Source organism: Epinephelus fuscoguttatus, linkage group LG1 (assembly GCF_011397635.1).
Source record: "Epinephelus fuscoguttatus linkage group LG1, E.fuscoguttatus.final_Chr_v1".
Lineage (NCBI taxonomy): Eukaryota > Metazoa > Chordata > Actinopteri > Perciformes > Serranidae > Epinephelus > Epinephelus fuscoguttatus.
The window spans coordinates 45,556,329-45,583,862 of NC_064752.1; the positions used below are offsets into that span (position 1 = coordinate 45,556,329).

The 27,534-nt window shown below is 40.4% G+C and overlaps 1 protein-coding gene across 4 annotated transcripts in view; it reads right to left on the minus strand.

Annotated features, from left to right (window-relative positions):
• Window positions 1–27,534, minus strand: part of cadpsa (Ca2+-dependent activator protein for secretion a) — a 261,095-nt gene that overhangs the window by 210,888 nt on the left and 22,673 nt on the right. For all 4 annotated transcript variants that reach the window (XM_049568292.1, XM_049568453.1, XM_049568202.1 and 1 more), the window contains exons 2-3: window positions 5,909–6,022; window positions 73–405 (exon numbers count right to left, since the gene is read on the minus strand). In XM_049568292.1, the coding sequence (XP_049424249.1) occupies window positions 73–405; window positions 5,909–6,022 (447 nt within the window). The remainder of the gene's footprint in view (window positions 1–72; window positions 406–5,908; window positions 6,023–27,534) is intronic.

A 27,534-nucleotide genomic window follows, 5' to 3' on the forward strand; every position in this document is an offset into this window, starting at 1 on the left:
TATATAGGGGACAGACACGTCACACACATATTCCAGAATGCAAAGTTATATATAATACAGTTAAAGACTGACCTGGCAGGCGTTATAGAGGAGTTGGTGCTCAAACTTCTTGATGCCCAGGATCTGCTGGAACATCTCGTACAGCTGGTCCTTGCTGAGGATGAGCTCGGAGGCAGCGCTGGCCGTCATTCTCTGCTGGTGCTTCCTTGGGTCCTCTTCGCCTCGGTAGATGGTGTCAAATTTAGCAATCCAGGAGCTCAGCACTGTCTCTTTGCTCAGGCCGTCGATCTCAGGCAGGCTGCGTACCCGCTTCTCTATGTGCTTCTTAAAAACCTCCCGAGAGTCGCTGGCTGAGCAGCCGCCACTCTGCACCATCCGGGACACACGGTCACTTTTCAGGAAGACCTGCAATCAATTGAAAAGAAGTTAAAGAAAGGATTTCTGATTTACATATTTTGTATATGTATTTTTAAGTCATCAAGAAAGCTGCTTCCATTCTGGAAGCTGATCTTGAGAGAAGGATGTTGCTAAAGCTACGGCATCACACACAAATACCTCTTAACCCCTTAATGCCTCTCTGAAAGAACACAGTAACATCTTAAGCACCACAGTTCACCAGTGAATGAGTTCCATCCTGGCTATCAGCCAGCACTACACCAACAAACAAACAATACAGCCCTCCTCCTACAGGCATATACACATGCACTTCACACAATAACCTGTAAGTACAGTCAATTCATGGCTATCATCCTGGTCGTGACTAATTTTCTAAAGCCTAAAAACAGAGCCAATATAGGGTGAAGAAGTCTAGTTTTCTCTCAGTCCAGTCAACATTTGGGATGGGATATTTGTCCAATAATAGTAACACTGATGCACCATACAGCAGTTATCTATTGCATGCATACCAGAACCCTGCTCTACCATTTATATGTACCATTGGCATTTTTATCTTTATTTTTTGCGCTTATGTATTTTTCCCAATAAATTCTATTTTACTATATAAGTACATACACTTCAGTAATATATACATATTGTACTATGAATCAAGGAGTTGATAAATGTGTCCGAGTGCTACTTCACTGTGCAGCAGAGGGCATATTTTCAGAATGAGAGGACAGAACAGACTTTGAGGAATTGCATGTCATTTGCAACTTTGTCAGTAGAAACTTCTGACAGTGACATCTATGGATTTTACAGAATCCCAGGGACACTGTTTCTGGAAAGACACACTGCTGTTGATCTTTTTTAATATTATTTCCATCTCCATCGTATTGAGAAATCCCAGAGACAAATATCTTAAAACCTGGTAAAATCAGATCAAAACATGGCACCAGTAGAAGGAAGTGAGGAAATCTGTTTATTAACTGAAACACTACCCAGATATCCTACACATTAATATCTTTTGTTTCATGTTAAATTTCTACCAAAAAGAGAAACAAAGAATTTCGATCACAAACCAAACATTTTTACATCGACTGAAAGCTGACTCACATTTGAAGGACAGTAGCTTGTGATTGACGGGTGGTAAATACCTGTCACCCACTGTCGACACAGCCATGCTCTTTGTAACCCTTTGTCTCTGTTTTTCTCTATCTTTCTATTTCTGTCTTCTCCCCGACTCTGTCCCTCCTTCTCCCTCTCTCTCTCTCTGTACGTCAGTTTTAGCCTGAAGCTAAAGCCGAGCTGAGAGCTATGGGTTTTAATTGAATTGGATAACCTGTGCCACCAGCTTCATCTGTTAAATATCACAGCGTTCTCATTTGGCTTGCTTGGGCTGTCACATTAACTGATAAGGAAGTGTCAGTCAATGTGTCAGTGCCACAAACCCAACAGATACACCCCTTTGTTTTGTTCTAGCACCAAACTGCAGCCTTAAATCTCCAAATGTCCTTCCTTGCAACACTTGTTTCTGGATCAGCTTTTAAAAGACATGCAGGGATTATACAACAATGTAATTATTTCAGCCAACCCCTCTGCATTCAGTGCAATTTTGTCTAATCATCACAACTTTACAGCAAATTTGACCAGTTAAAATAAATTATATCTTCTTCTGTCTTAGAGCTGCACACAACTTAATGATTCGCTCAGCCCCACCATGACCCTCTCTCTCTGTTTATCATGTGACTTCTGTTGTGCCTGCAACAGAGTCAAACACATAGTGACGGGGTTAACTGTTAGCATCTTTTATACAGGGTTAATGACAGAGTCACCATCTACGTTTCAGTGCTGGATGTTACTTGAAAAGAGTAGCTCCTGGAGATGTTCCTTCAGCGCTACATCCACCCACCTACCATCACATATACATTCTAATTCTGTGGGAAACAATGAATGTTCCTAATAATAGGCTCAGCATCACAACTATTTTTGCAGTTTTCACTTTTTTATTGCATTTATATTTTATTGCAAAAAATGCCTACATTTATTTTAAAAAAGCTGCCGGCATTTCAGGCTGCAACAATCACAAAACCAGCCCACAAAATCCTGGAGGAACTGCTTAACAAGTAAACATAGTATGAATTTATTTTGTTTGTTTTTTTTAAATGTGCTGTATACAAAATTCAGAGCATTAATATCGCAGCAAACAACTATCTGCCACCAGGGGTCGACAAAACTGATTGCTGATTGGTCAGTTAAAGTTTATGCCAGGAAATTGATTGGCCAGACAGTGAATTAGAGTCTGTGACGTGAGCAGCGTCATTGTTTTAAAGTGATTTGTGACAGATGAAATCCATTGTGATTTGCTGAAATACATGTGGGTATGGCAAAATCCATTGAGGGATGCGTTCTTAGCTCACTGGGCTTTTACAGAGATGGAGTATCTCTGCTCTGTTAATGGCTGCAGTCAAAAGAAAAAAATGTCAGCAGACAGGCAACACTGCCTACCTGAGCAGTGTGTGTGCGTCACAGAATCTCAGCACCCATGTTAACAACTACACAGCTTATGCAAGCAGCGTGGCTCATCTAGACCTTCGGCCGGTGTGACACCTATTTTTTTTCCATGTGACGCACTGTTCTCAATCTCAGCAAAAATAGACAGTGAAAATGACCTGTTGACACATTGTCATCTCACCAGAAACACTGCAGTCCAGTTTCACTACAGTACAGTTGTAGTATCCAAAGATTACCTGTATGTGAACAACACAGAGACCTAACAACACTTCTTATCCATTGCCCTCATAAGCACATCACACCTTTCACTACAGTTTTAATGTCCATATCTGTAGTGGGGCTGGCCCAATATCAGATTTTCACTATATGATTATCATGGCCAAAAGAGTGCACAATAACAATATTATCAGGATATCTAAAGATGCTATTAGTCAAGTTCATCTTCAGATGTGTTTATCTTGCCTTTGTCTCATTTTTGGCAAATGAACTACACTCAAGTGTAGGGAGGTGGAGAGAGAGTCTATTACCATAACCATACAAAAGCACACAAAAATTAGAGCAATTAAACTTAATGGATAGCAAAAAAGCAACCAGATGGTGTTGGGGGAGGGAGACAAAGTGAGAACGGAAAGAAAGGGAAATGATTTAAGAGGCGCTGGATTATTTACACAAAACTATGACACAATGTCATATGTGTATATTTATTATTACACAATATCAATTCTTAATTTTTAAATATCATGGTTGTCGTCAATAAAGCAACACATCTACTGTGTAGAATATGCCACAGACATGAATGAACAGAATATATATAAGGAGTTATTTTTAACTTAACACCTCCTTTTTTCATTTCAGATTGAAAGCCCATTAGCATTTCTGTAAACAGAATCCTTTCATTTGTTAACACAAGGCTTTTAATGTTATTAACAACCGTGCGCAGTTTCTTAACCTTTTTCTGTTTATAATAACTATAAGTAACATATATAATGACATTCAAACAAATAGTACCTGTGGTATGTTTTGTACACCTTTGTATATCAATATTACAGACATTCTTGTCTGCATTTTTGCTATTTTTGATGGTGATTTTTTAAATTGTAAATCATTTAATAAGTTTTTTCTCTTTACTCTTTTACTGTAAATCTGTATCCTTTTTTATTGCCTTGTAAAACACTTTGGATTTTCCTGGTGTATGAAATGTGCTATATAAATAAAGCTGCCTTGCCATTACAAATCAATAACTAAAGGAAAACAGCTAAATCTAAGGGGTACTTCACTTTTGTACTGAATACAAATAAATACCTAAAATTATAGGAAAAATGTTTGTTTTGTTTTGTTTTTTTGGCTGCTGGGCCAATGAAAGTATATAAGACCAAAAAATGCAAAACTGGTACATTAGCCACTGTAAAAAGGGTGTCCTAAGCAGTGAATAAAGGCCCACAACCTATGTGTATGTGTTGTTATCCAAGCTGCTTCTCTGTTTTTTGTTGCGATAGATGATGGCTATGTATGTGCTCATACACTGGTTACCACTGATAACGCCATACCCGACCATGGTGGTGGGAGGAAGTCTGTTTTTTTTTGTTTTTTTTGAAGCTGCTTCAGAGAGACTTTACTGATCATTCTGAAGGATGCCGTTTTTGGTGCTGTTGAATTGTATCACATTGTACTGATACGTGTTCTTATTATTGTGTCCATCCCACTTATATTGATGAGGGTAAGCTAAATAACACAAGTAACTCTCTATGTTTGCTATTTATAAACATTAGAAAGACCTCTGTATAACATAATACATGAGTTCAACAAACTACTTATGTAAACTGACTGATGCTGATGACTCAGCTATTGTGCCAGAGAGAATCTCTGTTGCTACTCTGACAGCTGATGCTCAAAATATAACAGACCATGAGGCTTTTGTACTATCTGTGGGGAATATCTCAAAATCAACACGTAAACTTGGAAAAACAACTTCAAAAGTTATATTTCTTTGTCTCTTTAGCCTTCACTCAGTCTCTTTGCCTGCTTCAACATAATTATCCATTCACAGTATTACAGTAACAGCACTTTGAGCTTTGACTTGTTATTACTGGCTTCTTGTAATGTGGGCAATCCAAGAACTGAAGGTTATTCTACTCACTGTGAGTCACTGCGGATACTGTGTATCAAATGTCGAGTTGTAAATGCAGTACAAACCAGACTGTTAAGAAATGTGAGATGCAGAGAAGGCGCTGGTATTGCTATCATCACTTTTTATTTCCCTCTTCTATTCTTGGTAGATCCAGCCCACTGAATCCTGGTCGTTTGGGAGCATATTATTAAGACTGCCCTGCGGAGCTCAGTGCACACTCTGCATCATTTATCAGAGCCAAGACAAGTTATCTCCGCTGAGGTTTGGACACTTTTCTACCCATTATTAGTTTTCCTGCTCAGACAGATTCATTTGAAACAAGAAGAGGCTTGCAAGGGGAACTTAACAGGTAGTTTAGGCATCCGAAACAGCATTAGATTGCAGAAATTTGCTATTTATAAATCATAATATAAAATTAACATCAAGTATTTAACTGATTCTACACAGCAAACCCTAATCCATCCATGACACAAATATGTAATATAACATAGAGTAAAATGCTCAAACAACAAAAAAAGTTATGTTAAACTGATATAAAATTCCTTTCAGACAAGGGTCATGTGACACATTTACTTTGTGTCTGGTGTACTCAAAACCTTTATCTTACTGCATTGTGCTAAACTCAAAGTTTTGAGTGCAGGCCATTTCCAAAAATGTTTTAAGTTGAGTGACAGAATTGGGGTTTACAGTGTACATAGAAAGTGTATTTTTTTGCCTTCTATGGGGAGGTCAGAGGTTGCATAAGGCCACAAAGACTGGGTTAATGGCTTGACAAACCCAGCAATATGTGCACTTTTAATCAAAAGGTTTTATATCAGGGTAAAAAAATACATTCAATGTGTGTTTTGTGAGTATACTGGTGACAGAGTGTGACAGATGATACAGACTCACCTCATAGTAGCTCTGGACAGCATTGATGAAGGCTTCATCAGCTACAATCTGGGTGTCTCCACTGAGGAACGCCTGGAAACGCTCTTTGACTGTCTGCAGCTGCTGCTTACTGATCTGAAGGAGACAGTGGGAAACAAGAGCCAATGAGGCTGTTATAGTTTATGAAAAGCACAGATAAAAAAAAAGAGATTGTGCAAAGATTATATGAGCTCATCAAGAATTAACTAAAACATTCTATTATTGTTCCTTTTTCTGTCTTTCTTCACTTTATTAGTCTTGATCCTTGACTTCCAGAAGAATTTCAATTTCCAATCATGTGGACGTACAAAGGCCCTAGCAACTCAACCAACAGGACATAAAACAGTTACAGCTGATAGCACGAAAACAGAACCTTTGATGGTGTGGATTCCCCAAATTAATGGTACTGACACATGAGAGCAATATGGAGGAATGTTCTGAAAACCAGGAAGGGAAAGATCAACATGAGAAGTACAAATAGCAGAAGTTATGGTTGAAAAGTGTTCTAAATATCTGTAAAACAAAGCCTCCCCACCAGATCAGAGTGTAGAAATAGCCATTAGCATCCAGTCATCTACTTTAGAGTCCTAGATTTCAATCCTGTGGTTAGTTTTGTACAGAAACAGGTCAGGAGGAAGCACCTTTTTAAGGTATGACAGCTGACACAAGGAGCAGACTGATGGCTTTACGGTGGAAATGTTGTATGCTTATACATCTAAGACCAACAGATGTGTAGTCTCTCTTCATAATCACCTGCTGTAGCTGACAGCTGATAGGCAGTCCTTTATTGAATTCTGTTTGGACACTGATTCTTCCGAACACAGTTTTGCCTGTGTACACTGCAGACATCAAATATGATTTTCACGACTATAATACATCATAACAATTTACTTTCATCACCTATTTAGATTTATAAGTAAAGAAAGATGATAAAACCTCATATGAAGACATTTTATATCACTGCAACATTGTTTAAAGGGAAATTTCGGTTTATTTCAACCCGTCTCCTATCGTCCTAAATTTGTTTCAAGTCACTAGTGACATAGAAATAATAGTTAGCATGTTAGCAGTTAGCCTGGATACGGCCGTAGTGTCAGACCTGTTAAAACGTAAGTGAACAGGCATCCTTTCCAGTGCAAAGTTAGTCCACTAAACAGGCTTTTTCTCCACAAAGACCGCCTCATATCGTTAGGATAAATGTCAGAGAGTATATATAAAAAACGACATGTAAACGTGTTGTCTTACCTTACCGGTGTGCTGCCATGTTTGTTGTTTACAATTTAGATAAGGCTGCAACCGGTCCCATTCCTTGCAACAGAGGTATTCCTCTTCTGTGGGCACTGGGGTACAGCATTCTATGACTTTTTTTTTTTCCTTTGGCTTATTTTTAACATTTTCAAGATATTGCAATATGTATCCTGACTTGTTTTACTCAGTCAGATTTCAGGACAACACATTCTCAGGACTGGTTTCTCAAAGTAAAATATCACACAATTCAACTATATTGCAACAAAATCTTAATGCTAACCAGCTCACCAGGATAATCCACTTAGGTGGAAAGAAACAACAGACAGAGCTCATTCTGACTTCTCTCTCAACAGCTTCTCTACAGCTTGCAGTTTTCTCTTTCTGGCAAAACAGCCAGCTCCACTCAATATTGTCTTTGATATCTTAAGTAAGAAATGTCTTTTTTCACTCTTATAAACTTAATCACGCTTCTGCCTTGCACATCTGCTGTGCTCTCCTGGCTTGTGGTGTTTGGGAGGCCTTTAGGGAACATCTCAAGTGGGGCAGAATATGCCTGGTTTGATGGTGGTCTATAAATGTATATTCATAACTACATACCAGACCCCAAGATGGTGCCTATTTACTCGTATGGAGTTGCCTGCTAAGTATGTGCAGTAGTGTTTATTCTGCTGGCTCCGTCCATGAGTTCCGTGCTCATAGACTTTACATTGTGGTGATGCCACAGATTTTTAAATCGCTCTTTGTTGGCTCAAGAAAAGTTTTACCAAAAAACTCCATGGATCAAAAATTCATAATAGAATGAGTTATAATTGACCTTGTTTGAATTTCTAGGTGTCCTGCCAACAGTTTTACAATCTTATACAAAGGTATTCTATAGGGAAATGCTTTTTGGGCCACAGCGGATTTTTTCACTGCAATACCACATATGGCCAGTGGGAAAAAAATTGGAAGCAGGACTGAACTTTGCTTCTCTGGGCCTGCTGTGGTCCCCTACACTGTATATAAAAGATAGACAACACTGCTTCACTTCCTCCCACTGTACAAAAACGAAGCCAAAATATCCCAGGCACAGGCATTGATATTTAACACTCTTGGAGTCAGTCTGCGCATTGATCTGGAATTAGAGCTTCAGTATCAAGTTCCTGCTCCATACATCTAGGGTCCCTACACTTGACCCAATTTCGAGCAGAACCTCTAATCACGAGCACACTGACTGACCCCCTGAGTTTTGCACAACCTTGTGATTTTGCCCAATCATCGCAACTTTACCACAAATTTGACTTTTTAAAACCAGTAAAAATCTAATTTCATTGTAGAGCTTCATGCAGCGTATTGATTTACTCAGGCCCTCTCTCTCTGTGTTTCTCATGAGGCTGCTGCTGCAGGACCAGAGCTCTGCGCGGGAAAAAGTGTCACACACACAGTGACATGGCTAACTGTTAGCATGACAAAGCTAATGTTATCCAACAGTTATTAACGGGTTTATGACAGGGTCAAGTCATTTCAAAGTCGGTGTGAGAGTGTGAGATTAACAGTTTGGTAGCAGATGTTAATTACTGCCACAAGGCTTTTGCCAAGGTGGCAAAATATGATGAGCAGTGATATGATCACATTGTGCTGTGTTACCTCACGCTAGGATCTCATGGGGATGGTCCTTCAGCATTGCTTCAAACGGCATTAACAGCTATAAACACATATGTGGTGTGTGTGTGTGTGTGTGTGTGTGTGTGTGTGCGTGTGTGCGCGAGTGTGATTTTTAAGTATGCCATTAAATATGCACATTTTGGCTTTTGACATCCTCTGTGCATCTTAAGGGCAGCTATAGTTCAGTAGATAGAGTGGGTCGTCTGCATGTGGAAGTATCCTTGGGCAAGATACTGAACCCCACGTCGCACTAAATGGCTGTGTGTGTGAATGTTTAATTGATGAGCAGGTGGCACCTTGTATGGTAGCCTCAGCCATCAGTGTATAAATGTGTGTGAAGGGGGGAATGTAGCATGTGGTGTAAAAGCACTTTGAATGGATGGAAGACTAGAAGTGCAAGTCTATTTACCATTTCCAATCACTTTCTACAAGTCTGACTAATGCTTGACTAATGTGTATGTGTGTATATATGATTATTTGTCTTTTACATTTTTTAAATGATTTTGCTCCAAACCCATTTTATTAAAAAAAATTGTCAAGTGTTTTATGGTCACCCTGATGAAGGCCACAAGCCAAAACACACTGGTCTAATAAAGTAGCTCTTCCCTTCTCCCTGCACAATGGAAGTAGGTGGAGTTGTGCCAGAAATCCCTAATCTGCTTCTATAAAAGGTAAAACATGTTCAAACACACCTCACATGTCTACAGAGATTCAGCTGAAGATGTTGGCTGCAGAGGTGCCCAAAAGATAATCAAAGCCAGCATGAACTGGGAAACAGACTGTAGTCTCATGCTTCAGTAAAGCTACTGTAGTGAAAGGAGCCAGCGGGGACAAGAACAGAGAAGCACCACTGCTGACAGCATCTGCTCAATGAGAAACCCTACAGGAGTAAGGAAAGTAATACTAGTTTAAAGGCGCTCTGGTTTTCTATAAATGCCTAATTGCACCTAAAAATTCCCAAATCACCTCCTAACAAATTGTTGATGTTCTCAAATTCACTACAGTTAAAAATTTTGTTTGAAGACAATAATGTGAGCTGGGAGGAACAGTGGTACCGGGAGCTACTGTGCAGCGTGACAACTGAAGTGTATCTTTGAAAGTACTAAAATCTGTCAACACAATTAAAACAAATGTGACAGAGAAAGTTTTGTCACAGAGAATTGGCAGTGTTCTTGTTAAAGCAGGTGTACAGGTCTGAGGACAGTTTTCACTATATGAAGGCAATGCAGAGGTGCCAAAAACTGCAGTTCCTCTAATGACCATTTGAGGCTGGCTCCAAAAGAGAGTTCATCCCCACAGACCCCCATGTTAAAATGCCTGTTTACAGCAGAAATAAACATGTTTACAGCCTGGTACAAAAAAATGTTTCATTGTTTCACATTCATGACAACTGTGCAGGGGTGTTTTTTATTGTAACTCATCAGATTACATTTTATTAAGGCTTAAAGTTATGCATATCTAACACAGCTGCTTTGAGTGACGGGCTGTCTGTAAGGCGTCGCTACAGTCTATAGCCTCTATTACACTGCTTCTTCAAGGCGGGAATTTCACACCATTTTTCTGCCTCACCATTCTGTTTAAAAGGTACAATCATGGAATGGGGGTACAGAGTGATCTTGACTTTACGCCAGCATCGCAGGTTGTAACAGCACCAAAATGATGTCTGCGTAAAAGGGGCAGCAAGCAGTATGGGACCATAGGTGGGAATTTTTGAAGACATGTTATATGAGCGACTCGCTGCCAGGTTAAAAAGTAGGTGTTAGCAGTTAGCAGCTAACTCAAAGAATAAGAAAGAAATGATTGTTATTGCCCTATTAATCATTGTTATTGTTTATAAAGCACAGTGGACACGTTTGTTATATCACAATAGAGGCCAACACCGTTGTGTTACATGTGAGGCCTGTCTTTTGCGTCCACAATGACAGCATGCTGTCTAAAGTCACACACTGGGGCGGTATGCTGCTGCTTGGACTTCATAGCCACCCTATAGTGTAATCTCTGTGTAAAAAAGTTACATCTACCCCTCACTCTTCCACAGCTCCACCCTCTTGTCTATATATGGTCATTTCTGGCTCGAAAAAAACAAACAAAACCAAAACAAGATAGCTATGGCCAAAATGTCGAACCCAAGGCATCAAACAGCAGTCCACAAACCAATGGGTGATGTCACAGTAGCTACATCCATTATTTTATACAGTCTGTGGTTTTTCACTTTAACATATAGTTTGTCAGCAATAGACTTAAGCATTTGCAATGGTGACACAGTGTCAGTATGAGCAATGCCTGTAACAGATGGAAAAATGTACTATTTGTGTATTAGCTGTTGTTTACTTATCCCACTTTGCTAAGCTATTACATCACCAATTAAACACTATCTTTAAGCGATCAAATCACTGTTCTTAGAGCACGGACGTAGATTTCAGTGGGATGTAGGGTACATGTCTCTCTCAATATTCCAAACAGAAGAGGACTCTTATTTTGACAAAATTAAAGACATTTACACCATAAATTGATGCAGAAAGGCACAAAATTGGTGCATAAATATTAACCAGAATGGAGGAAAATAAGTGTTTGAAGCTCAAAATTTTCTGGCTGAGGATCCCAAACTCCCTGTTTCATATGTGCCCCCCCTCAATGTTGAAAAGAAACCCACAACCCTGCATAACAGTGTGATGTTAAGGCGCTGCTTCTGACTGCCTTCAGTTCAGTCTGGTTGTTTGGTCTGTTGCTGGTTCAAACTGTTCCGTTCACTTCACTACAAAACTAAGCTTTTATGAGCCCAGTGTATGATTTGTCACCTAAATCCAAATGACAAATGAATGAAAAAGAGGTAAGTAAAAAGGCTTAACCTAATAATTAAACTTTGTGTAGCTGATATTAAAGATTACTCCTTTTGGAGGCATGCTTTAAATAAGTATTATAACATTTTTGTACAAAACTGCTTTGTGCTTTGAGTCTTTATTTTAAAATTTCTGCTTTGGAGCTTTAGTATCCTTAGAGATTGGCCGTCTATGCATTGTCTTCATTGGCCTATTGCTTTTCTACAGGTGATGATAGTTTACAACTCACTGTGTGATGGTCTCCCAGTTACAAACTACCATAGACCATAGACACAGACATACTGTGGGATCATACATGTGCATGCTGTCATGTTTTATAAATGAAGTTACAAAATAATACATTATCATATGTAACACTGCGTCATCCTTCAGCAAAGACAATAGCTCTACAATGATATGACGCGTAAGAGCCTTCCTCCCTGCTAGAAGACTCCACACCCATTGGCCAGTTTCCACCCACAGCCCTGGTAACTGTTACCATGGCCACTGCAGCAGAGGAAGCAGTGTGAGATTAAAGCTTCCATAATGGGGGTCAAAGTTCACAGTTCAGATTAACTTGGATGTGGAGCCAGCTGTGTGCTAATGTTGATCCATAATTCAGTGCATGACTATATATTGTTAAAGAGGAGGTGTATGTACAGCTGGTGATCAGACTGTAGGTCAGTGTGTTGTCTGACTTGGTTTAGTTACTACCTCAGTTTTGTCTTTAAAGTTCCAGAATATTTATAAATATGTTTTCATTAGTGTGTAATCACCTGAAAATAAGAATCATTGTGTTTCTGTGACCAAAGCTGTTTACATCTACTTTCCAGAATACACCAAAAACTGGCTCTAGATAGGGCTGTTAGCGTTTCGCGTTGGCCACCATGGTGCTCCTACACACTTGTAATTTGCAACCTCACCACCAGAAGCCACTAAATCCTACACTCTACACGTTTAACTTAAGAAAGTCATGTGTCTTAAAAACCCTAGCAGCTTAATACAGATGCAGGTTTTCTGTGACGTGACTTTAGTTGGCATAGACACACCAGCATGCTGTCGTATCAGGGCACCAAACTCTTGCAAGAACTTTTACCTTGAATTTAAACCTGAGCAGGGAAACATCCTGTGGTGCATAACGTAACCATGATGTACTTCAATTTCCCCTTCCTTATTTTGTCATGACTTAAAAATTCTCACAGTAAAGTACTGCCTGAATCACCTCAAAAGGGAAAGGCTCCTGATCACCACCAAGTCAAAGACAGGTCCACTACATCTCTTATTCAGTTTCCAGTGTCCATAGCCTAAATAATGTTTAAGATCACTGAATGATGTTCAGTGTATTTCAGTATATTTAGCAAGCCATTTTAGCATTGGTTATATTAATTCTTTTATCCATCCAAGAGAACAACACCATCTGCAATTATGTAATTTGTGGAAAACCCTCTCTCTTTCTCCCCCTCTTTCGTTCTCCCCCGCCTCAAAGCGCCGGTTCTGTGCCTGTCGTTGGTTTAGATTTAGGTAGGGGGAAACACAAAGTAGCACGCAGACAGACAGACAAGGACAAAAATATCATAAAGACTAGCTCTATGTGTGATTAGAAATGAAGCATAATGATGTAAGGTATATGAAATTAATAGAGATATTCAATAACTCTAAATAGTTTGTTAACAATTAACACTTCTTTGTTGTTGTTGCACATGTAGTGGACTATTTTTGCGCTAGCAGGTAAAGCTGGCCCTTTCCACAGGCTCATTATATCTCACACCTGTGGGAAACACTGCTATTACTCCATTGTAGATGTGCTGAAAATAATCAACAAGTCACCTAGCCCAACAAGGATTACAGCACTATAACAACCTCACACAACTTTGCTTCTGAAAGACCGTCATCATCATGCCCACACATAATCAGCGCTAACACTGTTCTGTGCTAGCTGTGCTTTTATTGTATTGTGGGAAAAGTGGTAGCGCCCAAATAAGCAGAAGTGCTACCTTTGGAGCTCTAAATTGCCAGCAAACACTTCACTCAAATTTCAAAATATTAGGACTACAACCTTGTTTGCCACAGCTGTATGTGGTGTTGCCAGAAGCGACACATGTAAGCAGGGACAGCAGAGAGTGATGGAAGAAAAATTCATACCACAATCTTGCAGGTAAAAATAATGCATGACCAAATGCATTCAGTAGTCAGATTGGCATCCCAGGTCTGTGAATAGGCATATAGTTTAAAAACTAAATGCAATGCTAAAGTTAGCTCATACCCATACCGATGCTGCGCTTTGCCTCTGCAAATGTCTGCACTTCACCCTCCCTCACAGTGAGCGAAGAGCAAATTTTCTTATCTGAAGGCAGCTTAAGAGATCCATTCTCAGGAAATCATGGGTCATTTAAAAGGACATTTGAACTGTTGGGAATCATGAGTTAGAGATTACAGCTTTATGATAAAAATGGATCGTTTCACCCATCTAAAAAGATTTTTTGCAAATAATAATGACCAACATTTCTGTGACCTCCCTAAGTCAGTTGGCCTCAGCTGCAACCATGCCAGCATGGACTGGAACCTTATTTCTATTCCAGGCTCCAATCACAAGACCTACAGTAAGTTGCTGTATTATCAGTATCAGTGTGTGCGTGTTTGAGAAACAGAGAGTGTGATGCGCACCGCACTGTGTGTTTTGTTTTGGGGGGTTTTCAAATTGAATGCCACTGGTAAAAAACGCTTGCTGCGCCTATTTATTGTTGCCAGGCAACCACCCCATCACTTTTGTACCCTAACACTCCCATGTAATCAATCAGTTTATTTATTGCTGCTCATTATTATTTATTTTTATTTTATTATTTATTATCTTGTATTTTTTGCATGCCTTGTTTTTAAATTTTTAATCTGATTCTTTCCCTTCTTGACTGCTGTAACACTGGAATTTCTCAATTGGGGGATAAATAAAGGTGTATCTTATCTTATCTTATCTTATCTTATCTTATCTCATCTATTTATTCAGTTTATTTGAAAGTAGTTAGTAGCTATTTATGAAAATGGACGGGCAGATGGTACTTGCTGTAGCTCTGGTTGAGGGTGAAAGGCTGTCAGCAAATAGTTTGTTGGGCTCAGGGAAACAGAGATCCGTGTGAGTACATGAGACCCTGAAAAAAAGGGTAGATCAAGGGGAGTATCAACAGTTGGTCCAGGAGCTTCGCCTCCATGATGACTGTTTCCAGGCGTATTTTAGGATGACCTGCTGTCTATCGTCGGGCCTTGCATAACAAAAATGAACACTAACTACAGGAAGTCCATTGGTCCTGCCGAGCAACTGAGCACCATCAGTTTCTCCTCCAATTGTTTACTAGCGGCAAACTTGATGTCGTGACACCCACAGAGAGCCCACCTCTCAAATCATCTGATTAGAAAATTGGAAAAAAGGGGAGCTGACTTTTTTTTTTTTTTTTTTTCAATTCAAGGAGTTCAGAGCACTCCAGCAAAAGCACCAGGCGCCTAGAGTGCAGACAGGCGAGGCATGTAGCAAAACAAAAACAACGTGCAAGAAGCTTAATTCTTATCAAAAACAATAACAAAAAGCCACCTCAAGCTGCTAGAACGCTTTCTGTGTGATCGGGCCTAAGGGGCCATTCAGATGTAGCGTCTTTTGCACGCACAAATCCATTAGACAGCACGCATTCAGTGCGACACGCCTGTTTTTTCGTACTACTTTCATTCCAACAGAAGGAACAATGCCTGGAGAATTATCAGCTTGGAGCTTGGGATAACTGGTGAGCATGATGATACGCTCTTTTTTCATTTAGCCTAACTTTTTGTAAACTTTGTAACTTTTTTACTCCCCCTGTGAGTGACAGGCGGTTTTGGTTGCTTAGTAACGGCAGGCGCGACAGTAGCGCAACCTCTGAAGCACCTTGGATAAAAGGATGGAAACGGCACAGCTGGCGTTTTCCACACGCTTTTAGACGCTACATCTGAACGGGGCCTAAGGAAAGTTTCCTTTCTGCTGTGCTACACTGCTGTGCACTGCTTTACACATTATTTTCACAAACATGTACAACTACGTCTTCATCCCATTGGTTCTCAAGGTGGTCCAGGCTCTCAGCCGGACGAGTCCTCCAAGGTTCCCCACCATAAAGGTTCATTGTCACCATTGTCAATCCATGAAACACTCCAGCAGTATTTGCACTAATAATGCAAGACAAAAATTTGTTTGCATTTGGCGTGAACACATCTTTAAGATTATGCATAATTAGCCACTTTTAGACAGACTGTCTGCAAGGCGTCACCACAGTCTATAAGTCTGGCTCCAAAATCCAAGCTCACGATGGCCAATTCCCTAAACTGGAGGCTTCAAAACGTGAATCTACAAACCAATGGGTGATTTCTCAGTGGCTACATTCATCATTTTCATACAGTTTATGCTGTGAACCAAACCAGAGCTACAAAGAGAGAAAATATTGGACACATGTTTGAGGTGGTTAAAAACACAACTCCTAATTTATGTTAGTGTTCAAGATATTCCCACTACGACCTCGTCACATGTCAATCTTTGGTCACTGACTTTCCACATCAACGTATGACATGCAAGATACCCTGGCCGTGGTGGCTGTTGATGTTCCGAGATGCTGTGTCAACCTCTGCTTGTTACATGCATTGTCTGTTTTCAAGATATACTTCTGTTTTCAAAGGAAATGTATAGTTTGCTACAGTCTCCTTCAAAATTAAAACACTATGTCCATACAACACCGCACTTTTTTTTCCTTCAACAACAAATGCAAGTGGTTAGGTTTTGTTTAGGCAACAAAAGCACATGGTTAGGATTGATTAAAAAAAATCAGGGTTTGGTTTAACAGTTTTACAATCATATGGGAAGCAAACACCCACCTCCCGGGTGAAAGTCGAAGGTTGTTGGACCCATCCACAACCATGCCGCTTTATGTTGTTGTTTCGCTGCATTTCCCCCTGACACCACTGTTTAACAATAACAGTGACCAGCCGCATATGATGCCAGCATGGAAGGATGGCTTTTTTCATCTGTATCTGATGCTGGAAATCACTGACCAAGCGCCAGTTTTTGATGACTTCATATGAGACCAGATTACAATGTTTGCTGAAAAGAGATGGCTAACATGTTTGCAATAAGGTGATAATGTGTCAGTGTCATGATAACAGCTTATTGTGCTGCCCCCCAATGACCAGATGCAATGCTAATAGTTAATGCTAACTATTAGCATTGCATACATTTTTGACAAAAAAATGTTTATGGGAGCAGAATTTTCCAAACTGGTTTATTAAGTGTAAGCTCTGCTATTTGTTCAATTAAGATTTGATTAGTTAGCCAGGAAGCCATTACCTGCAGACAGTGCTGGAATCCATTGTGTTATTAAACTTGTAAGTCATTAAGCTTATAAGAGTTAATGGGTTTTGCAGTCATCAAGTATGCAAGCTGAGGTGTTATATGTTTTATATAAGGTTTTAATTCTCAATATATGCAGTATCTTGAGCGCATAGTAGTATGATAGTATAACGACACACATAGTAGTGTGCAGTGCACTTTTTATTCTCCAACAACCATTTTCCCCTTAGGCCTACCACTCATGGGCTTTATACTCTCTTTCCTGAAGATATCATTCCACTCCAGTTGTGCATGTCAAGAGGCATCTGTTATAATGCCATGCTCTGTTACCACCGCCACTCCAAGGAGAAGATGACAAGTCAGAGAGAACAGAAATACAAGAAAATACAAGAGGGGAATACAAAAAAAAAGGAGGAAAGAGAGGGGGAAGGGTAGAGCATTCTCTGGGTAAAAGAAGAGGGAAGAGGGACACCAAAAGGAAAAAGGGAAGGGAGTAGATAGTAAAATAAAGTAAAGAAGTGGAAAGGAGTGAGTAATTTGACAGAGAGAAAAATAGAAATATGGAAAGGAAAGAAGAGACAATGATAAAAAGCAAAAGATGCATATTGTAGATTTAGATGGCTGAAGTACCCATATAACTAGGACTGCAGCATGTTTAATATCACCAGCTTGACAGGGGCCAGTCGATTGGTATGGAGCTATGAGAATGTGGAGTGAGGGCAAAATGGTTAAAAGGTTAGCAGATATGCCAACTAGGTGACTTTCACACTATTTTTGACCACTCTCTGAAGAGTAAAGCACAGCTTTTAGACCTATAAAACAAGCATGCGCTTATGAAGGCAACTTGTCTTCTGGAGTGTTGTTGGGATTCACAGGACCACAGATGATTTATCATTTGGTAAAATCATCACTGGACAATTTAAAGGCTTTTTCCTCTGCATGCTCTTTGTCTTCAAACAAAGAGGGCTATGCGACACCCATCTCCACAGGAGGTCTCACCTCACCTCAGTGAGACACAAGTCTCACAACTCGATTGGACAGTACTTTTACAGTGACATGTGACTCTGAGATGTCACAGGCATCTGTACAAGGTCTGCTCCCTCCAAGCCTTCTCCCTCTTCTTGCTCCAGCTGCTGTAGCAGCTAACATCTCTTTCTGGCTGGGCCTGGAACAGCAGAGGCCCAAACCCCTGCTCCATAGCCCAAACCACTAAAGGGAGGGCAATTGATCACAGACTCTCTTGCAAACACAAGGTTTGCAACTAGCTTTCCAGCAACAAGGAACTAAGTGAGTTAGCACCCAGCGTCTAACTCTGCAAGGACCCCGAGCGACCAGCTTCCTCGGATCAGAACCTTTGGAACAAAGGACACAACAAAGACTGCAGCTGAAACCACACCTTCCCAGCCTTCTTCTGCCGGCTAACAAAGCAGCACACCACCAAGTGACTCTTTCTTCTATCCATTCAAGGATCAGTAATGTAACAACTGGGCATAGCTTATCACAGCTTTACAAGCTAAGCAAGACTGTTTAACTTGTTGTACCTGATTTGATTTGTTATTGTTGTGATAGTTGCAGTTAGGTCATTGATTAGCTGGATTCACCAAAGCTAAGTGTTTAGTTTGCTAATACTGTTCACCAACAGATTCTCGCACACAACTAAACAATCTCTGCACTAATCCAGACCGTTTGCAACATACGACAAATTGACTCATTAATAAACAGGCTTTCACCAGAGCTACACCCAAACAGGCATTTCAAACTTCTTTTCCTTTGTCTTTGTCCTGACCACACGGTCAGACAAACACCTCCCCCGAAAACTGAAGCAGCCTTGATTCAGCCATTTTGGTAGTTCTCTGTTGTCAGCCATTTTGTTTTGTAGGCCAAACGGCTCCTCGATCACCACACCCACCATTGTCTTTCTTTTCTTTCCCTCTCTCTCACACACACACATATATACACACCAAGCTTGTAGATAGTTAGTTAGAATTTGTGTGTTTTGGTTTGCTTTGCTAATTTGTGAATAAATATAATTCTCTGGAATCATACCTGCTGTCTGTTTAATGTTGCACAAGAGTGAATGAATAGTCAACCTCTGCTGCGTCAAGAACTCCAAAATCCTTCAGGCGGTACTGTTAATTTTGGTTGTTGTCATTAATTTAATTATTAATCAAACAAATTAATAGTTTAGCATATTTTATGAGACTGATATCTTTAACTGGCTATTATTTTTCCCTTTACGGGAATGGTGCCCCACGAGGTGATTTAATGTTAATTAAGTCACATTATTTAACATAATTATTAATTATTAATAATAATTATTAATTATTTTCAATAGCCAATTAAACCCCAACATATTTGGTGCCTCTGTGTGAAGCCTAGTGTGTTGACCCCAACATTTATGGTGCCGCCGAGTGAGGTAAATATATGTTGACCCCAACAGTGTCAAGATCCAGAAGCTCTTGGAACCACTCTAGAGGATGACCTGGAACTCGGCAACATAAGTGGGGCCGCTCTGAAGGTTGGCAACATTGATGGGATCCCTGTGGTGGACGGCGATGTAAATGAGACCCCACTGGAGGACAGTAATATAGACAAGACCCCAGTGGCGGGAAGCGTGGAGGACAGCAAGACAGAAGGAACCCCTCTGGTGGACAACACAAAGGTCGGCGACAAAGATGGGAGCCCTCTGGTGGACAGCCCAAAGGTCAGCGACAGAGCCTGCCCGTCCTGATCCTCTATCCCCTCTATTTTATTGAAATTAGTCCACATTGACTTCTGTTGTGGTGACTGTGTGAACAGTTGAAAAAGTGCACTCAGTATTGAGAAATGTGCATGACCAATTGTAGAAAAAACTGTAACATATCAAAGGTTAGCTATGTTAGCTCCTTTTTTCTGCCTTCAGGAAATATATGAAAGCCTAATATTCCAATTTGCTGCCCAGACAGACAGACAGGCAGACAGACAGACAGAGGCAGAAGCAGTGCTGTGTGTCAGCAGAGTCTCTGGTGTGAGTGGAGGATGGTCGGTCACTACTGCTGCCATCTGGGAGCTAGAAAACTGAGATAACACTGCTGTGTGTGTGTGTGTGTGTGTGTGCATATTTGCGTGTTTGCGTGTGTGCGTGCGTGTGTGTGTGTACTATCTACCTGCCAGTAATTGCTCCAGGCAGTGTGGCTGCCGGAGTGAAGCTGGATCTGGCTTACACGTAGCTGAGGTCACACTGACATCAGACCTGAAAGCAGGGGGTATTTTAGGAGCAAATTCACTTTGTCCGATAACTTTGACTAAGCCAATATACCAGTCTGATACTAATCTTTTATTGAAACATTCATCTTAGGGCCAAGATGACTGTTTCCTGAAGGCAGCTTTACTGAGGGAGCTTTTAGAAATAATTGTAAATTAGAGCACCGCCTGGGCCACCACTTAGAGGTCAGAGATAAAAGCCTCTTCTAAAGAAATCTTCAAATTTATGTTGATGCCTTATATGGCCTTGTATGCAGCCATTCAGTGATCAGGCACTTTTAAGAATGAATTACCATGAGGAAAAAAATGTTAAAAGGTGTCATAGTTTGGCTCTGCTCCAACAAGACCATAATATCAAGGGTCAGCGAGGTTTCACCCTGCTGTAAGTCTACAGTAAAAATGCATACTATCATGACGTGCCTCAGTCTCATAAATAACGGGACTGTTACCAACCGCTGCATGACTCTGATGATTAATATGCAACTGCATGTGGACATTTTCTTTTGTTCTTTTTGTTAATGAATCAGTTTTAATATAACAGGAAGGAAGGGTGAAGAGAGAAGGCATTAAAGCATACACTCAGTAGCCACTTTTTTAGGTATACCTGCTGTTAACACAATGCTTGTTAACACAAACAGCTTATCAGCCAATCACGTGGCAGCAACTCAATGCATTTAGGCATGTAGACATGGTCGAGATGACCTGCTGAAGTTCAAACTGAGCATAAGAATGGAGAACAAAGGTGATTTAAGTGAACGTGGCATGGATGATGGTGCCAGATGGGTTGGTCTGATTATTTCAGAAACTGCTGATCTACTGGGATTTTCACGCACCCCCATCTCTAGGGCTTACAGACGATGGTCCGATAAAGAGAAAATATCTAGTGAGGGGCAGTTCTGTGGGTGAAAATGCCTTGTTGATGCCAGAGATCAGAGGAGAATGGCCATACTGGTTCAAGATGATAGATAGGCAACAATGACAAAGCAAAAACAGAATGTTAGAAGTGTTTGCAAATTTGTTAAAAAGGAACAACTGAAATATCACACTGAAATAAGTATTCAGACCCTTTAGTCAGTAGTTAGAGACATCTTATCATCTTTGTTGACAACTCACTAACCTGAAACACGCATATTGACAGTGTCTGTGGCAGATTACATCAACGGTTGCATTTCTTATGTCATCTGAAAGTTCATGGTGTTGATCAAAAATGTATGTTAATTTTTTATCAGGCAGTCCTAAGGCCCGTTTCCACTGAAGAAGTTCCTGGTACGATTTGGGGGGCAGGAACTTTACAGAAACGTCCTCTCTTTCGGCCCTCTCAACCGCCGTGTCTCCACTGTGCAGCAGAGTAGGAGGAAGGTTCCTGTAAAGTTACCGGGCTCTGGATGTGACGTAATCGTTGTGCCATTTTAACCGGGGCGACACGGCAAATAAACAAACAAAGAAGAAGAAGCAGAAGTAAGAAGAAGAAAGCAGACATAAGAAAGACGCTAATCAACATGGAAGGAGCTGGGTTTCTGGCGTGTCTCTTCGTTTACATGGCGGTGGAAGCCATGAAAGAGCTTACCCTCGTCTGCTGAATTTTAAAAATGCCCGCTATTTTGTCGCTTTCTGTTGACGTCACATCCCTCTTTGAGTATATCCAGTCAGCACCAAGTAAACCCCAAGCCCTGGCCAGGAGTTTTTCAGGGCCGTTCTGAGTACATATTCTGAGGCAGGGACTTGTTTAGCCCCTGTAAAAGTTCCGGAACTCTGTCCTTCGGGGGTGGTTCCTGCGGTGGAGACACGCATTAACGGCCCCGGCCACGTAAAATTGCCCCGAAGTTCCTGCAGTGGAAACGGGCCTCTAGAGAGCCTAACCAGGTACAGTATCCCAGCTAGTTCGGTAACCTCTTTGTGTAGTTAAAAAACAAACTGTTCCAGTTGATCCATACTGCATGGTAAATCATTTGTGTCAAAGAGCACATTTCCCTGCAGACTATTTATGAATAGGCAACTCTAAGTCAAGCCAATAAGATTGTCAATGACTCATCTCATGTTCTGCATACAGAGTACAAGCTGCTGCCCCTCTGGTAGGAGATTTAGAGTGCCTCATTGCAGATTGAATAAGTTAATCTTGCATCTTGAATCTTAGTTGAAGCACCTTTGGCAGTGATCACGGCCTCAAGGACCTGGACTGAGGGATTTTCTGCTATTCCTCTCTGCAGATCCTCTAAAGCTCCATCAGGATGGATGGGTACTGGCGGTGAACAGTTATTTTCAGGTCCCTCCAGAGATGACTGATTGGGTTCAAGTCCAGGCTCTGGCTGGACCACCCAAGCACATTTACAGAGTTGTTTTGAAGCCACTCCTGTGTTGTCTTGGCTGTGTGCTGAGGGTCATTATCCTTTTAGAAAGTGTACCTTTAAATCGGAGGTCCCGAGCACTCTGGACCAGGGTTTCATTAAAGATACGCCTGTACTTTGATCTGTTCAGCTTTCCCTCAACCCCCAGTCCCTGCTGCTGAAAAACACCCCCACAGCATGATGCTGCCACCACCATGCCATGCTTCACAGTTATAATAATAATAATAACTTTGATGAGGATTGGGCAGGTGATGAGGCATGCCTAGTTTCCTCAAGACATAGACTTAAGGGCCAACAGTTCAATCTTGGTTTAGTCCTTTGGATGCTTTAATGCAAACTCCAAGCAGCGTTTGTGTGCAGCTTTCATGTGTCTTCACTAATGAAAATCTTCCGTCTGGCCATTCTGTCATAAAGCCCAGACTGGTGGAGGGTTGCAGTTATGGTTGTCCTCCTGGAAGTTTCTCCCATGTCCTCACAGGATCTCTGGAGCTCAGCCAGAGTTACCATCCAGTTCTCGGTCACCACTCTTACCAAGGTCTTTCTCTCCTGATTGGTCAGGGTGGCCAGCTCTGTGAGGAGGCCTAGTTGTTCTAAACTTCACCCATTTAAGAGTTATGAAGGCCACTGTGCTCTTAGGAACCTGTGCCTCGACACAAGACGCCTAAGATACATGGGAAATGTATTACAGTGACATCAATGACACGAACGAGATGTGTATTTAATGTCTCTCAGTCTATTTAATTTTGTGCTGCAGTGACCTTTACATTAATCTGATGGCATTTCATTCACACTTGTCCTGTTACTAGGTCCAGCCTGGTAGGATTGCTGTCATTACTATTGCATAAAGTGGTGCTTATTTAACCCACAGCTAAAATGACACAGCACTGAAGAAGCAATCTTACGGGCTCTGACAAAATCTGCTTACATTTCTAATGTTCCACTTGTTGATATCTAACCTCAAAAAGCAAAACTAAACAGCCCAGTCGCCAGAAGAAAATGTTGGTATTGTGCCTTTCTGCAAACCAGTAATACATCACATTTGTACATTTCAAACATACTATATCAATGATTCCAAAGTGACAAAATATATAAACTGACTTTTTCATAGGCTACAGAGGTGAAGAGGATGGTGGATGGCATGACACCTAGGTGAGCTGCCTGTCAAGCTGCAGACCACTGTTTGAGAGAGACCAACAAGTGTCTTTTTAGTTACCAAATGTAGGTGTATTTTAGCAATCTGTTACTGCTGTCGCTGATCCACAAGGCAAAGTAACATTAAAAACAGTTGTTTTTTTACCAAGACATCACTGTGTTTCACAGGTACTATGCCTCCAAAACTGGCTATTTTATGCCAAAACATGATCCTTTCTAAACCATAACCATGTGGCCTTTGTGCCTTAATCCGTACTGCATGTTGACCACAGTGTTGTTGAAACATAAAGAAATGTAAAGTTTGAACGAATCTGCTGCATAACATACAAGTGTAACCTACCCGTGTTTTGCCGAAATATATGATACCAACATTTTTTCTGCCAAGTCAGCTTAAACTATACTAGGCTATATCAACATTAGATTTAACACTTACAGTATTTTCATGATAAAATGTTTATTTTAATGGCTAAATAACCAGTTATCGACAAAGCACAATTTACAAAATGAATTCAAAACAAAATCATCATGCTTAATTATGCTTAAAATCGAATTGCCTGCCACTAAACTGTGAGGTGATTTGAAATACTGTTCAGCCAATTTCATACCCGTTTAGTGTTTTCAGCCTCAAAATTTGATCAGCTTTTCACAAAAAAAAATCTTACAAATTTTTGCTCTCAGGCCAATACACATATGGATTAAAAAAACAACAACAAATATTTCAGTTTTGGACACAGTTACCAGGTCAAATCCACTAGACCAACACAAAGGCACAGGCATATAAAAGGACATATGCGTTCAAAATACACATACTCATGCTCTCGCAGACATTAACCCTTTCTCCCTCCTGCTGCTGGGAATATGCTCCTGCTCCCTGGTGATGACGTAACAGCAAATGGATAGTTAATCCCAGATTACACACTGTGCCGCAGAACAACAAAGGATTGAGAAAGTGCTCATCAGGGTGAGAGCTGCGGTTCACACACTCACACACATGCTTTCACTTGAATACAGGGCAATGGCAAATGCTTACAGCACACACACACACACACACACACACACACACACACACAGCTGTGTCTCCTCCCTGTTGGGCCCTTAACACTCTGTAAAAAACTGCAAAACCACAATCTTTCATGTGAAACTTGTCTAAAACCTCCTCTTGGAGCAATGACATTGTGATTGAAAGTGTATAGACGCTGTATAAAGACAGCTTCAAAACACGCCGCCCACTCATTACTGGCACAGGATCAACTGCTAGCTAGTCACTCTTCAAAAGTTTAACTGCAACCAACTTCTCCTCACTTGCCAACAGGCGTTTGATGCAAAAAATACACTGTAATTTTCCCATTCAGTAGCATTCACCTTTTGTGATAAGTTTCTTGAGCTGCTCATGTCATACTGTAGACGAATTGTCAACCTTTCGGTTTAGATAGATTTCACTAATCTAGCACTGACAGATCAGGGATTAGTACAAGGAGTCATCAGTAATTAGAGGCACAGACAGCTTGGAAATCTGCCTGTGTCAGTTAGTCTTCTGCTCTCTAGACTCCACACCATCCTGCTTCATGGACTTTGCCTCAGTTATTTAAAAGTGGTTTTAACAGATGTATTACTACAGAAAGAAATGCACCTTGGCTATATTGATGTTTGCAGATGTCTCAGCAACCTGGTTGGCTTGTTGTTGTAAGTTGGACCATAATGCTGTGTGATTTCAGTGAAGCCCCTCAATGGTCTAAGAACAGATGACAGCCATTTAAAAGGGGCTCTTCTACAAATCTGAGAATACTACATTTGACAGAAAGCCTGCGTTACAAACTTGGGGTATGGAGCTTGACATTGAGCACTTACCAGGCACGGGGGGGGGTCTAAAAAAAGGTGATACACGTTATGGGAAATGTAGGATCCAGTGATAAGTACCAGAGGTGTGGACTTGAGTCTTTTGACTTGAAAATACTTGGTATCTTCCCAATTTGGGAAGAAAAGTTTACTGTTTACTGACATTTTTCCAATATGGGATGAGCTAAATTCAGTAAGGCAGGGCAGAAACATACAAAATGCATTCTGTTGTACTGGTCAATTGTATTTTATGCTATGAAAGTTAAATGTCAGCACTACTTTTTTATGATTAGGTTGTACTTAACTAATACATACAAACTGTAAAAAGCATTCATGATTTTTGTTAATTCATTATATTATTACTGTGTTTTCAAAATGGCATTACATTTGTTGAAGAGTGCACTGTGACTTGTTTAGGATTAAGAACTCAGCATTAAGGACTTGGTACTTGACTTGAGACTCGTCAGTCTTGACTTGGGTCTTTACTCGGGATTTGCCTGTCTTGGGACTTGAGACTTATTCGTGGCTTTCAAAACAATGACTTCATCCCACCTCTGTTGAGTACCAGCTTGTATTTGAGAATTTACAGTAAGTACAACAGTATATTACAAACACTGTATTAACATAAATTTAGGGAAATTACAATCAGGGGATGTACAGTGCAAAACCTAGAGTGAGCTTGATAGCTTTTTTACTCATCTCTAATTTGGTTTTAAAGCTGCTGATATAACTACAACTCTGCCATACCAAGCAGAACAAATAGCAATGTTCTTTGAGGGTATTTACACCATTTTAAAAGTCAAATTCGATGCTTTTTCAGACCTCAACAAATTTAAGATCCAAAAAAATTATGAAATCTTTTGGCATACATTGTGCTACACTGTGTTTCATTTTCTGCCACCACCAACCATCACTGAAACTTATCATCCTCCCACCATTTGTCACTAAACTTCCATCTCCCAATCTTGGCTCATCTCTAGCCTGTAAGGTGGCTAGCAACCACAACTGACAACACACCACACACTTACCTCTACATCTAACTAATAATGGCGGAGTCTCTCATTGTCTAACTCAAGGTTGATCAGACAAATAGGCACATGCTACTAAGCATTAGCCTTAAAAGCACCATCTGCAAATTTAATAACCACAGCAAATTTACTGTAAATTTATGACTCTAATTTCCTTGATTTAAGACAATTAAAGACTTTTTAAGGAGTTGCAGGAACCCTGTCTTGTATTAATAAAGCTGGGCACTAATTAGCCTAGGTTTTGTTCTCAACTCAAAAACGTTTGAGTGCTGTTTTCTTGAATGAATGCATGAATACATACATGAATACATATAACAGATTATGTGACAGAAGTGATTAAATGCCTTAGGCAGTATAAAATAATGAAAGAAGCCACCATGACATCACCCATTGGTTTGTGGATTCTTGTTATGAAGCTTAAAGTCTAACATTTTGGTTGTCGCCGAAAGTGACTACATTTAAACAAGACGATGGACCTAACCCTAACACTATCTGCTAGCTTTGTTAGCATGGTACATACAGCTAAGGTTAACTGTGATAATGCTAGTGCTAGTGCTAATTTTTCACAGGCAGGCTTAAATTTAAAGAAAATGTAGTTACCAGAAAAAACTTAATATCTGGTGCCTTAGAGGGGCTTTCAGTACAACCAAATACTGAACAAGACTTTTTGAGGGGACCAAAATATCACAATGAACTTTCGTGAAATGAAAACACACTGAATAAACAACTGCTACAGCTAGGCCTATACTGTCAATCTCTGGTTACGCCACGGTTACATCACCTAACTAAGACTGTCACAGTGGTAGTGACTTGTCAACAGACTGTACCCCCTTCTCATTCAAAGCAGCACACCCTTAACATGTAACTTTAGCTAATAACATTTCAATGGGTAAGTTCGTTACAAATTCACATACAGTTGTCATGAATAGGAGAATTAGCT